The sequence below is a fragment of the Chinchilla lanigera genome, unplaced genomic scaffold (genome assembly GCF_000276665.1).
Source record: "Chinchilla lanigera isolate Chin_1 unplaced genomic scaffold, ChiLan1.0 scaffold00001, whole genome shotgun sequence".
NCBI classification, from domain to species: domain Eukaryota; kingdom Metazoa; phylum Chordata; class Mammalia; order Rodentia; family Chinchillidae; genus Chinchilla; species Chinchilla lanigera.
Genome location: NW_004955402.1, coordinates 35,105,665 through 35,120,066, shown reverse-complemented (window position 1 = coordinate 35,120,066; position 14,402 = coordinate 35,105,665). Strand labels below are relative to the sequence as shown.

The 14,402-nt window shown below is 39.4% G+C and overlaps 1 protein-coding gene across 1 annotated transcript in view; it reads left to right on the top strand.

The window, feature by feature from the left end:
- Myo5b (myosin VB) overlaps nucleotides 1-14,402 on the top strand; it is a gene marked incomplete in the record, with an annotated part of 354,780 nt that overhangs the window by 127,365 nt on the left and 213,013 nt on the right. Inside the window, 1 exon segment of the mRNA XM_013510622.1 lies at nucleotides 13,803-13,913. Coding sequence (XP_013366076.1) covers nucleotides 13,803-13,913 — 111 coding nt within the window.

Genomic DNA, 14,402 nt, shown 5'->3' with positions numbered 1-14,402 from the left:
TGCCTGGCTTCAGGAGCAAAACTTTAAATATAATTTTTTTTGAGGCTAGAAGCAAGATAAGTGATGTCCTTGGTTCTCTTTTCATTTTAAGTGCTCATGTGAGGACAGGGGAAATGGTTAGGATCATGCACATTGGAAGAATGAACTGTACTCTCATACTAAGAATTTTTTTTCCATATCTATCAGTCTGAAAATACTGCTCTTTTAATTATGCAGTTTTGACCACATCCTTTCCCATTGTCGTAGTTACTTTTCTTTTTGCTGAGACAAAATACCCAACACCCAAAGTTAAAGGAGAAAAGGTTCATTTAGCTCACAGTTTATAGAGGTTTCGATCTATAATCGGCTGGCTCCAGGGCAGGATGGCACATGGCAGAGGGGCAACAGTCCATGGTAGCAGAGGATAGCAAAAGCAACAAGTGAGGGAACAAGAGAGGACAAGTCCCTTATACTGTATGAAGGCTACCTGCCCTTGGGTGGGTGTAGCACTCACACCATTAATCACAGCACTTTTAACCCCAGCATTGCACTACAAATCAGTCACACACTCTGGATTCAGCTACCTCTGAAAAAGCCCCATCTAAAACTTCATGAGGCTTTGTAATGACATCTAGACACAAACCCTAACACCTATATCAAATCTGTGTGTAATTTCCCATTGGCCATAGAATAATTGAAAGAAAGCAGTAGTGTGACACCTCCCTACTAGCCTTGCAGTTCCTCAGCAAGCCCATCCCCTTCCTACCCCAGACTTAACACAGGCATTCTCTTAGCCTGAAAAGCACCTCCCTACCTATCTTGCCCACCCCACAATTTGTCCATCTAGGGCTCAGCTCAAACCTTACTTCTTCAGCAAGGTCTTGCCTGATGATCCATTCTAGGTGAAGTCCCCTTGAGTACCAGGATTATGGATGTTATTGAAACAGTGGGGCCATTGCAGTAGATTAGCTTGTGATATGGCCAAGTCAGTGAAGATAGGGACATGGGTTTCTTCACTGTTCCCCAGGATCCAGACTGGACCCAACATGCAGAGGTTTTGAGTAAGTGTTTGTAGAGGAATGAGTGAACTAGGTCCACGTTTCAGCCTGTAGGCCTTTGTAACCTAGTTGGGAATATGCGGGAGTTGAAGAATGCTTGTTGAGCAGCCTCAGAGATGAAGTGTTTGAGTCATTGGAGATGGGGAGACTGACATACTGTAAGACCCTTGCACTGCGAGTAGGGTGATCTCTTGAAAAACAGCAGGAGCAAATCGGTGTGCTCATCTTCCAGAAGCAGCGTACAGGTTCCCCAAAGTCACTGCTCAGAAAAGAGTGACACTCCTATGCATTCTTTTGGTTACTTTATTTTCATCAGTGAAATACTGTTTGCAGAAGAGATCTTAGCCTGAAATAACTTCTGTCACTGCTGACTTTGGTTGCCTAGAGAGTTCACATAATAGAACACGTTTAAAAAAAAAAAGCTGAACAACTCAGATGTAAATATTTCTAAGACTATGACTTTCTAATAAGTGTCATAGTGATTATAAACTAAGACAGGGGCTGGGGATTTAGCTCAGTGGCAAAGCGCCTGCCTGGCAAGCGCAAGGTCGTGAGTTTGGTTCCCGGTACCGGAGAAAAAACCAAAAAATAAAAAAATAAATAAATAAATAAAATAAACTAAGACAGTTTCCAAGTGCTGGTATTACAGGTGAGTGCCACCACACCCAACTTTACACAGTCCTTTTAAATAAGGGATTTGCAGTGATCCTTCCAGGTAAGCCATTCAGGGTCTCAAAAAAAACACAAAACGTGACCTTTTATCCTCAATTTAGACTCAGGTATTCATTAAAAGTGGACATGCAGGAAGTACTTATCTAAAGTGTCTGTTGACCATAAGAGAGAAGTCCAGGAGTGACTGCCTGCACATATTGTTAAAGCTATCTCTAAGCCTCTGGTATCAATGTAGTTCCCTTCACTAAGATAGGCTGCTGGTAAAAACTAGCTCCATAAATGACTAAGCAATTCTTCCTGTACTCCAAGCACTTGCCATCTTGTTAAACTGTCACTTAAGGACGTCCTGCTTACTCTGTTAACTATATCTGCAGAACTGCGAAGTTTCCCTTCAGCCACATGGAGACTTGGTTCTTTATAAACTTTGAATATAGATATAGAATGTTGATTAAGATGGAATTGTGACTTATATAATCAGATATCAAGACAAGTTGACTCTTTATCAAGGTATAAGTTGAGAATGATATATGATATGATATCTTCCATAGCATGGAAGATAGCAGATATCAAAAATGTGACTGTAATGGACAACTCCAGACATATGTAGGTGGATTTGCCTTTTGGTATAATTGAATTTTTTTCATTGAAAGATAGGAAATAAACCAAACCCACATGTGTAAACATCATATCTCACTAGTGTGAGAATCTGAAAGAGTAAACAAGATCCAAAATGTACAATAGGTATTAATAGGGAAGAAACTGTTCAAAATAAATGGATGTCTGTTGTTAATATGTTTTCATTCTTTTATTTTTAAAATAAAAAAAAATTTTAAAAAGGAAAAACTGTGATGGGAGAAAGGGGAAAGGAAAGAAGGGAAAAGAAAATAATATGTATATATACACACAAGACAGTTAAGATAGTTATATAGCTGGTTTTTCTTGGTTCATTGATGGGAAAATTTTGTAGTAGTAATTTTCTGGACTATATTTTATGTGTACATTATTGTACTCTGAACAACTATGGTGAACGTAACAATAGCCAATTGCTGATTATTGTTACTGTCCTACTAGCCTGTTTTGAAACTGTTTTGCACAGAGTTTAACTCTGTTATTTCTTTTTTCTGATTTTTAAAAAAGGTAAGAAGTATTATTACTTTACCATGTAACTATGATGTGAACACATTGCAAAATAAAACTTTTTTTTGTTTTGTTTTGTTTTTTCTACCCTCCTTTCCTGCAAGGGTTCCGAGAGGCTTTTTGCTGTCCTGGTCTGTATGCATTATATTATGGTTCCTGCCGGTGTTCTGATTAGCCTTGTTTGCTTTTGTGAAGCAAGATCAGGAAGGATCTGAGTTGGGCCTCAGGGAGCCACCTGATTGGCTCTGGAATCATATGTAAGTTTTCAGTTATTTGCTCTGCTCTGGGCAAATAATATATTGGCTTAGAATTCTCTCTGGCTGTGAATTACAAGAAACTTCCCAGGAAAGAACATTTTGAGAAATGTGAAGGTATAATAGATTTACGAAGATGTTAATGGAAATGAACAAACAGAAACTGAGAAATTTGGCTTGCTGCTGGGAGAAGAGGAGTTAAGTAACTCAGGAAATAAATTAGAAGCCGTGAGTGTGGGTGTCCCCATGAGGCTTTGAATGCACATGGTTCTGTTGGGGTTATTTGGTTGTATCTGTGCTTTCCTAGAGGGAGTTGTCCATGTGTTAGTCTCAGGACCACAGTTCCTGCATAGTGACAATAACTACTAGGCACTTAGTCTATGTGCTAGATACTATGCTGAGTGTTTTATCTACATTATTTAATCCTACCAATAACCCTAGTACTGAAGATATTTTCCCCACTTCACAGAAGAGAAAGTTGAGCCTCAGAAATACAGAATCTCCCCTGCTGATGGGAATTGGCACAAGCTCCTTATACCTGACTCTTAGCTTCCATGTCTGTCTCCCAAGTGGAAGCCCAGTAAAATGGGAAAGGTGACCAGCATCCACCCTTAGGAATATTTTGGCTTCCAAAATTTGGGGGAGTAATCCTCACAGGGTTGGGAATGCAGTTGGAGTCTAGGCCCGTAGACACTATCTTTAGACATTAGTAAATATGGGGATGATTGCAAGAGGTTCTGTTGATAAGATGACAAGCCGAATTTAGCTTTTGCAGAGTAAGAATTTGGAAGACAGTGAGGTGTGACCTGCGATCAAGCAAGGTGTTTCCATAATTCCTGCAACATGGTGGTACTCTACCAGGTACCAAGCCACTTGAGAATCTGCTGTTGTGGTGTCAGAATTTTCATTTGGCACTGGCTTAGTTTGGATGTGCTTTTTTTTTCCTTTCGTCCTCTCCATAGAACTATTTGCTTTAATAGGAGAAACTTCAAGGTGGACATGTTTACATGAAGCAGAGGCTTTAAAGTACCTTTAAGTGTGTTTGCCTAAACTCCTCGAAGAACTGAGCTTGAGTATTGTCATTTTGAAGGGGGCATGTTTATAAAGGGGTACAAGTGCTCTTGACCTAGAGGATTTTTCCAGCCTCTGAGCCTTTGGTCCTCAAGCACTCCATTGCTTTATGCCTGGGCCTGGGGCTTTGGCCAGTGGTGGGAAAGAGGCTGCTGTCCTTTTGCTGGGTGACATCTGAGTGCTGTCTCATCATCTTCCCTTTTTTAGGAGGGAGGGTATGCATGTATGTATGTATTTACACATGTTTGTAGTTCATAATGCGTATATTCCTGCACATAAACACGTCGGAAATCCTTTCTTCATCCCCTTTCACTCCCTTCCCTCCTTCCATCTCTTGATCCCCTTCCCATTTGAAAAAGATCTATCTCCCTTCTTCCTATTATCTATCCTTTATTTTGCTCCTTATTTAGGTTTTTTCATATAAGAGTTTGGGTTTCTCCTATAAGAAAAACCACGTAATATTTAAATTTAAGCTTATTTGTCTGATTTATTTGAATAAACAGCTACTTTTTTCCTTGAGACCCAGTCTGTCAAGTTATTCATTTCTCTGCTAGTGACTTTTCATTTGCTGGTGCTACTGTGCTTGAACTTAGACTCATCTTACACAGAGAAGTTTGGTGGCTTTGGTGTTTCTTGAGGAATAGAAGCTGATTACCTCAAACTTGCGTCTTCCACAATAAGTTTTATCAAAAATTTGAATTGTGAGAAAATGCTTATTGACTATATTCTCTGTTCTATCCAAAGAACTCTTCTCCACTTGTCCCTAACCAGACTCCTGATTTCAATTATGGAGCAGAGATTTGAGTGCCCACTAAAAAATGGATGTTATTTTAGTGCTAGGGATACAGCAGTAAACAAATCAGAATCAGACAGCATTATGGCTTGTGTCTAGATGTCCCCGCAAAGGCTCATGTGGTAGGGCTTTTTCAGAAGTGGCTGGGTCCAGAGTGTGTGATGCTGGAATTGACTCATGGTGCAATGCTAGGCTCAAGGACACTAGGATTTTTTTTTTGTTTGTTTTTGTTTTTGTTTTTCTCCGGTACCGGGAACCGAACTCATGACCTTGCACTTGCCAGGTAGGCGCTTTTGCCGCTGAGCTAAATCCCCAGCCCCAAGGACACTAGGATTAAGGGCATGAGTGCTACCCACCCTAAGTAGGCCAGCTAAAATATACAGGACAGAAAAAGCTATGGTCACCTCTGGCTCATTCTGCTACCTACTGTTTCTTTGCAATGCCTGTCTGCCCCACCACCCTGGCTTGGAGCCAGCTGATTATGGACTGAAACCTCTACAAACTATAAGATAAATAAACTTTTCCACCTTTAACTTCGAGTGTCAGGTATTTTGTCTTAGAATTGAGAAAAGTAACTAAGACAGATAGTGTTCCTACTGTCGGCTCCTAACATACAGGAATGGACAGGCAGATGATCTTTTTAGGCACCAAATTAGGCCATAGAGTCCCTTTTTGTCTTTTCTTGGGCATCTACATGTAGACTTCTTTGATTTAGGTCAAGACTCCATTACAGCTAAATCTTCAGCTTGCCATCACTGTACATAGACATTTGTGCTTTTTTCATGTGCAGCTGTATGACACTTTACCTGTATAAAATACATGCTCAGCAAGGCCTGCACTACTCTAAGAAAATTAACATTTCTGCGGGAGAGGTAGGTAGTGCAAGACTTTGAGACTAAGCTCTTTCCTATAGTTCTGCCCCAGCTTGGCTCTTGGGAACTCAGGCAAATTGTTTAGTAATTTTAACTCTCTGGTTTTTCCTCTGTAAATTAGGAGTGATAACCCCGCTCACCTGAACTCAGTTTTGAAACTAAATTGAAATGATTAAAATCCTTAAGATCACTTAAGTTAAAGGTTATAGAGGTAGCATGGTTAATAATTCCAGGGAGTGAATGTTTCAGATGTGTCTGTTGTCTTTCCCTGAGATCTACCTTTGCTCTGGACCTTGCTCTAAAATAGTGATTTAATTATGACAACATATTTATCACATGAAAAGGTTTTATTTAAAAAAAAAAAACAATGCTTCCATTCTACTCCCAGAGATTTAATCTTAATTATGCAAGTAGTATAGGACAAAGATATTGGTATTTTTGTTTTTTAAAGATCTGAACTATTTTTTATATTACCAGTGAGCACTGAGAGTGATTTCTTTTAGATTTTTGGAGTAAGGAAGATTAGATCCCAGTAGATTTTAATGTAAGGAATAGTAACTAAGTACTATGATTGCAGACTATCAAAAGGATCACAGTAAGGTGAAACATATTAGGCTTCTTATTTTTCTATTGCCTGGTCTTATCCAATAGTTCTATCAGGGCTCTGCTTTCTAGACACACGGTAAACAGTATTGTCACCATCGTCACTGCCTAATACTCATGTACTCTCTACCATAGCTCTTCTTTAATTCTTAGAAAACTTTATGCAGTAAGTATAATTTTTATCCCATTGTTCAACTGAAGAAAACAAGCCTCAGACCTATGCATTAATGTAAGTTAATAAGTGGAGATTAGAATTCTTACCAAAGTTGTCTGACTGTAGAATCCACATGCTTAACCACAGTGCTATACTGCATGAAAGTTCATATAAATGCTAAGTGATACACTCACGCTCTTTTAGACATTGTATTTACACTGTTGCTGGTTTTTTTGGAGAGAGTTCCTTAGATCAGGAGAGAGAATCTATAGGGTGGAATTTCATGTTCAACTACAAGCCAATAGAGCGCTTATGAGGGTCTGTGTGTCCAATTACTCAAGTACCCGTATGGACTACTATTTCTCAAGTTGGCTTACTCCTGGGATTCATCTGGACAACTTCAAAAACACTGCCTGGTTCCCACCCTCAGAAGTAGATGTAAATAATCTGGGGTGTTGCCTGGCATGGGAATTGATAGCAGCTCCCCAGGTGATTCTAAAATGCAGCCATGGTAGAGCACTGTTGTCACAGGCAGCCACTCCCTCCAGATGTATGTAGAGTTGCCACTGGAGCTTGCTCTGCCGAGATGAAAGAAATAAACAGGAGCTGGAAGAGCAGCTCAGTCAGTACTCATGCCTTTGCATTTAATGGAGGCATCTCCTCTCTAGTTAACATATGGGGCGCTTTCCAAAGTCAAAACCTCTTCTCTGATTATTATGTCAGATTTGCTGTTGTATTTACTTTGATATGATAGTATTAAACATATTTAAAACAGGATAGTGATAAATTGGGTAGCCCTATAATTAAGTTACAGAAATGAGATCTTTTCAACAGTAGTAAAGCTGATAGAGGTCAGATTTGTTCAAAGGAATTCCTTGAAGGTGAGAAAAATTGAGGCAACACAGAAGCTTGGTTCTAGAGTGTTTCCATCTGGCTCATAAAACAACCTGCTGTGAGAATGTATTTTATGTTACTGTTTTCCCAAAGGCTAGTAGCCAAAACCCACACAAGGGGAGGGTGTACAAGATTCTGTTGGCACTCTTGCACTCACATTGTGTATGGTTTGTTTATTTGTTTTTGTTTGTTTTTGTTTTTTTTCTGGTACTGGGAATCGAACTCATGACCTTGTGCTTGCCAGGCAGGCACTGTGCCACTGAGCTAAATCCCCAGCACTTATTTCTAAATTGAGGGAAAATCCACAAAATATAAAACTAAACAGTTTAGTTTTTACATTTATGATACTGTATAGCTATCACTTTTGCCTAGTTGATTTTCCTCGCCCTGAAAAGAAATTTCTCCCCTCCAAATCTTTACTCTCTGAAGCCCAGATCATGTCTTTCTTGTATCGTTAGGTCTTCGCTAGCTACTTTTGTGCTTATCTCTCCCTTCTTTAGTTTTCTTTTTTTGTGTGTGTATTTCTTGGTGTTTAATTTGTACTGACCATATACTCCTTGGAGGCCACATATCTTCCCTGAAGTTGATGTGTCTTCTGAAGGGTGAGAAGGAATGGTGGTTAATGGTTGCAAAGCCAGTATGTGAAATTTGATTATGGATAGATTACCCTGGACATCCAGTAAATCACTCATTATGTGTGGTAAGCATGACATTAGATAAACAACCTTGCCTAGTAGGAACTTCAGGCTGAAAATCCATGAAACAGGATGAAAGTGAGGCAAGAAGCAGGTGGGCACTGGTGAGGAGGCTGCAGATGCCAACTACCCTGTGCTGTCAGAACAGAGAGTTGGTGTCACTCTGGCTTAACAGTGAACTCCTATAATCTCAATGCATTGTCCACAAGTATCATTAATGTAGAGAATGAAGAAATGTGTGATGATATTTAGCCCACAGCAGACACAGTAAACAAATGTTTACTGAATTAGAGTCTAAGGCTTTCTTGATGAGATCCACATATACAATATCCTTCTAAAAATTATATAAGAATTTGACTGCCCACTTCCCCTCTAAGTTGTCATTGTCTTGTTACATACCCTGTTTCTTCTCCCGACACTGGGTATTCATTATTTTCCTTAGGAATTGATCACATCACCCTATTAGAGAATGTTTTTATGGGAATTATCTGCCCCACTAGATTTTTAAAGTTCCTGAAGTTCATTCAGTCGGTAGATTTCCGTGTTTGTACTTTACTGGATCATGGGGGACTTACCACATTGTGTTTTAGGTATAAACTAAGTCCTCCATAAAGACATATTCTATGATTGTTTTTGTACTTAGTGAACATTTAGCGACCATTATGTGGCAAGGTTGTGGTGTGTCCCAAGGATAAAAAGATGCCTGGATAATGTATCTGAACAATCTTGAAGACATGAACTGAAACGGGCATGAAAGAAATGACTGCAAAACGAGAAAGAAACTAACCAGGGAAGGGTTTATTGGGGCACCTCATGGTTGAGTAGGGCTGACTTAGTGGGTTGGTGTTTAGTGAGCTGGTGGTGCTGGAACTAGAACTCTGCCACCACAGGCAGGTAAACAAAGGACACTGTACCCGAAGAGCCAGCAAGTACAAGGCAGAGGTTGGCACACCTTTCCGTAATGGGCCAGAGAGTAAGTTATATAGGTTTTGAGCCATAGGGTTTCTGTTACAACTCAGCTCTGTACTTAAAGTGTGAAAGTAACCATGCATGGTATGAGAATAAGTAAGTATGGCTGTGTTCAGGAGAACTTTGTTTCTAGACACTGAAATTTTACTTTTGTGTAATTTTTTTCATGTTATGTGACTAATCAGTCTTTTGATATCTTTAACCATTTGAAAGTTTAAAAACCACGTCTAATTCATGAACTGTACAAAAAAAAGGCATAGTGTCAGCTTTGGCTCCCAGCTGTAGTTTGCCAGTCCACACCAAGGTGGAGAAGTGGGAGAGACCATGTTGCAGGAGCAGACACAGTAATCAGACATGCGGGTCTTGATTGAGTGGGCCTGGGTGAAGGCTGAGGCTCTGCATTCTTAATGTGGTACTAGGTCATGGTGATGCCAAAGTCCTCACAGGAAGGAGCAAAGAGCTAAATATAGGGTCATTAGGATCTTAGCATGCCCTTGACGCTCTGATAGGTGTTTGTGGAAATGGGGAAATACAGAAGTCAATTTTCTGCCTATTAGGTACTTTTTTTTTATTTTAAAGAGAAAGAACACTAAAAGCAATGATACAAAATTTCAAACCAAGATAGAAGGAGTGTAACAGTGGTTAGTACATTGCTTATTGTTTTTTTTTTTTTTTTTTTTGTTTTTTTTCTGGTGCCGGGAACGAAACTCACAACCTTGCGCTTGCCAGGCAGGCGCTTGGTCCACTGAGCTATATTCCCACCTACATTGCTTATTGTTATCTTTAAAGTAATTGCTCAAAGTATAAAATATAGGCATGAAAAATGGATCAAATGATATAAGCACAAACTTTTCAATGAACTAATAGAAATTAGTAGTATAGCTATCTTACCTATCTTGTGTGTGTATATGTGTGTGTGTGTATATATATACATATATACACATACATGTGTGTATATATGTATATGTGTATATATATATATATATTTTTTTTTTTTTTACTTTTCCCTTCCTTCTTTTCTCCATTCCCTTATCCCAGTTTCTCTTTCCTTTTGAGCAGTTTCTTCCTATTTCCCAATATCTATTGTACATCTTGGCTTTTATTTACTTTTTTAGCTTCTTACACTAAGGAGACAATATGTTTACATAGGTGAGACTGATTTTTTTCACTTATGAATATGTTCTCAAATTGCATCCATTTACCCACAAATGTCTCAAGTTTATCCTTCTTTATAGCTGAGTAGTACTCTATTCTATAAAAATATTGCATCTTTTTTATCCATTCCTCGGTTGATGGGAGTTTGGGTTGTTTCCAAGATTTAGCTGTTACAGATTGTACTGCTATAAACATGGGTACACATATATTGCTGCAGTGTGATGTTTTTAATTCTTCTTGTGAAATACCCAGAAGGGGAATAGCTAGGTTGAATGGGACTTCTAATCCTAGTTTTTTGAGGAATCTGCATACTAATTTCCACGATGATTGCACCAGTCTACACGCCTACCAGTGGAGAAGGGTTCCTTTTTCCCCACAGCCCCACCAGCAATTTTTATTGGTTGATTTCTTGATGGCAGCCATTCTTTCTGGAGTGAGATGGAATCTCAGTGTTGTTTTAATTTGCATTTCTCAAATGACATTGAACATGTTTTCATATGTTTATTTGGCATTTGTATTTCTTTATTTGAGAAATGTGTATTCATCTCAGATGCCCATTTTTGGATTGGCTTTAAATTTGGAGGGAGTTTGATTTTTTTACAATTATAGATATATATTCTAGCTACAAGTCCTTTATCTGAGAGACGGTTGGTTAAAATTTTTTACCATTGTGTGGGTTGTCTTTTAACTCTGTTGGTGATTTCTTTTGATGTGCAAAAACTTTTGAATAAGATGAGATCCCATTTGTTAATTCTTTAGAGTATTTCCTGTGCAGTTTGGATTTTATTCATGAAGTCTCTGCCTACACCTATGTTTTCAAGATTTCTACTTGTTTTCTCTTCCAGTAGATTCAGTGTTTCTGTTTTAATATTTAGATCTTTGATCCATTTTAACTTTAGCTTAGTGCATGGGGATAGACATGGGTCTAGTTTTAGTCTTCAGCCTGTAGACAACCAGTTTTTCCAGCACCATTTATTAAAGAGGTTCTTTCTTCCAGTGAATATGTTTGACCCCTTTGTCAAAGATAAGGTGGCTGAGTGTGTTTGTAGTTATATCTGCATCTTCTGATATGTTCCACTCATCATCAGTTTTCTTGCCAGTACATGCTGATTTTATCACAGTAGCTTTGTAGTATATTTTCAAGTCAGGGAGTGTGATGCTTCCTGCCTTGCTTTTGTTGCCCAGAATTGCATTTGCTATTCTAGGCCTCTTGTGGTTCCAAATGAATTTTAGGAATATTTTCTCTAGATCTGAGAGGTATGCTAATGATATTTTGATCAGGATTGTATTAAATCTGTATAATTTTGGAAATATGGCCATTTTCACTGTGTTGGTTCTTCTATCAGGTATTTTCAGTCTATTTTGAGAAGAGAGATTTATATGAATTGAAAGATAAATGCACTCTCTCAGAATAGGAATTGAACATAGGAAGTAAGCAGGCAGCAGATTCTCCCAGGGCTGGCACATGGGCAGTGGGATGGAGGCCACACAAGGCTGTGGCTGAGCTGGGACTGGGTCTGTTGACTTCAATGTCTACACATCACCTCCATTCTGTGTCTGCTGGGATTTCCTCTTTTTTTCTTGTTTATTTGTTCTAGTGTTATCTTGAGCCATTCTGGACATCATTTACATTAGTAGAGACTTTGTTTCGGGTAAACTTTCTTGGACGTGCTGACAGGAGGGGAAGTTCTAGGAACATAATTCTGCATAGTGACCAGAGCTTTCATGGGGCTGGAGAAAGGCCACTCACCTGAAGCTTAGCGACAGTACCTTAGAAGTGCAGCTGAGTAGTTGGTGGGCTTAGATGATTATGGAAGTCAGTTAGAACACCTGAGCTGAAAAAGCATGCTCACCATTGAGGTTGACAAATGCTCAGAAAGTCTTCTCTGGAGATTATATTTTACTCAGAAACTCTCAGATACTATAACTATAAAGTTCTTTGTTTTTATAAAGTGCTATGGTATCTTACTGTAAAGATACAGTAATATCATGCTCTGAGACAGGCTTAGGGCATAGAGAGAAGGTTATGATTCTGTGAGACTACTCCTATGTAATAAAAAAGACAAAACAAAACTTTGGCTGCCTACCCTGGGCTGGAATGTGAAAGACATAAATGGGTGGATGTTTTCTTTCTCATTGGTTATTGTTCTGATTGTATTGCCTGAGGGCTTTTACTGCTCGATAGTGAATTAGAGACAAATATGGTTGGAGTCAGGGTCTTACTTTAAAAAACAAGAAATCAGTGACCACCTGGAGGAAAATACTGTCTTTAAAGAAAAAGGCAGGACCCAAATAAAGCCACCTGGCTGCTGGTGTACCGTAGCTGACTGGCCGTAAGGCCTATGTTTAGAACTATTGTTCAACTGGTGAGGTGTGGATTATTCTGACTCAAGCATACATTCTGGCTGACCTTTTGGTTAAAGGAGCCATTTGTTCAGGTTTGCTAAGAATATTCTGTGGCTCAAAAATTGAATGTATGTGTGTGCACATATACACAGCCTCTGACGCAAAGGAGCCCCACGGAAATCTCTTAGCCAGGAGAGGAAAATTGAGAAATTTGCAGCTATATGAAGGATGATGATAGTAGGTCCAACTGTTGCAGCTGAGAATGGAACATGCTTGTCCCTCCCTCCTCAGGACCTTTTCTGTCACCCCAGACTCTGATTTAGTCTGAGATGGAACCCAGAGCTTAAGTTTTCAGAGCTTCCTGGGTGATTCTAACATGCAGCAAGGCTAAGAATCTGAGTAAGTAGAGAATGTATTCAGCCTATTACCGAAAGCTATTACCCCTGTATTCCTACTTACCAAGAAGACCTGTGTTCTTTCCTGCCAGAACTTGGCCAGATTAAATGATTTTGTCTCCAAATCAGGACAGCAACTGGGGCATGTGGAGTAAGAATTTTGTGTTATGTTTGTGGTTTAAAGAATGCACAAAGAAATCTAAGTGGCTGAAAACTTGGGATACTGAAGCATACATTGGATTTGTTGGCTACTTTCACTTCTGTGGGAAAATGACTTGACCCCTGAATGCAGAATATCAGAGCAGAGCTTCCCAAACTAAAGATTTGTCTAAGCTCTTGTTTTGTGTGTGTGTGTGTGTGTGTGTGTTGTTTTGTTTTGTTTTGTTTTGTTCTGTTGCTTTTAGCATGCTAGATCTTCCTTCTGACATTGTTCTTTCTTTTTTTAACCATTCTTCGAGAGGATAATGTCAAACCCTTGTGGATATAACCAGATATATATGTAGTGGTCTTTGGCAGAATTCTAATTTCATTGATCTGTGATTTTTTTTTAAGAGTTAGAAGGTCCCCTCTGCTATCAGTCCTGTGAGTTACCTATCTGTTGTCATGATACTGGATCACCTTGTGTCTTGAAATGAAAAGCAGGAAAGATGTGTGCAGATAGCTTTAAAAGTTTGCCCGATGGGGCTCCTGTTAGATATGTATTTGGAAACTTAAATGCTTGATTTTGTACTTAAGTTTCTTCTCTTATCTTTCAGTACACAAGGGTCTGGATTCCTGACCCAGATGAAGTGTGGCGCTCGGCTGAACTAACCAAGGACTATAAAGAGGGAGAAAAGAGCCTCCAGCTCAGACTGGAAGATGAAACTGTAAGTGCTGGTCCTGGAGTGGGACGCTAAGTGTGTGCTGAATAGTATTCTATGGTACATGGTGTGCTTAGATTTTTCCTGGTCATTAAAGCTTCTGAGAGACTGGATTCTTTCTTTGTTGTTACTGATGATAATAAATGAGAAAGTGCTAAATCATGAGCTGCTCGTTGAATGTCACATAGTAAGTTTCCACTGACGTTAGCAGTGGAAAAATCATTGATGTCTGGGGCAAGAATCTTTGGTAGATCGGAGGGAACAAGAAGTTCCCCCTGTGGGGCTGAGGCATCTGTGGGTGGTGAGGGAAGGGAGCTATGCCAAGGGATGCTGCAGATGTGGTTGAGGGCGTGGGCTTTGGAGCCATCCTGCTTGGTTGGGATCCTGGCTCAGCCATTACTGACCTTATGACCTCAGTCAGCAGGCTAGCTTTCCTTCTGTGCCTTAGTCACTTTCTCCATCACACACAATACTTGACACTTAAACCTGTTGTCT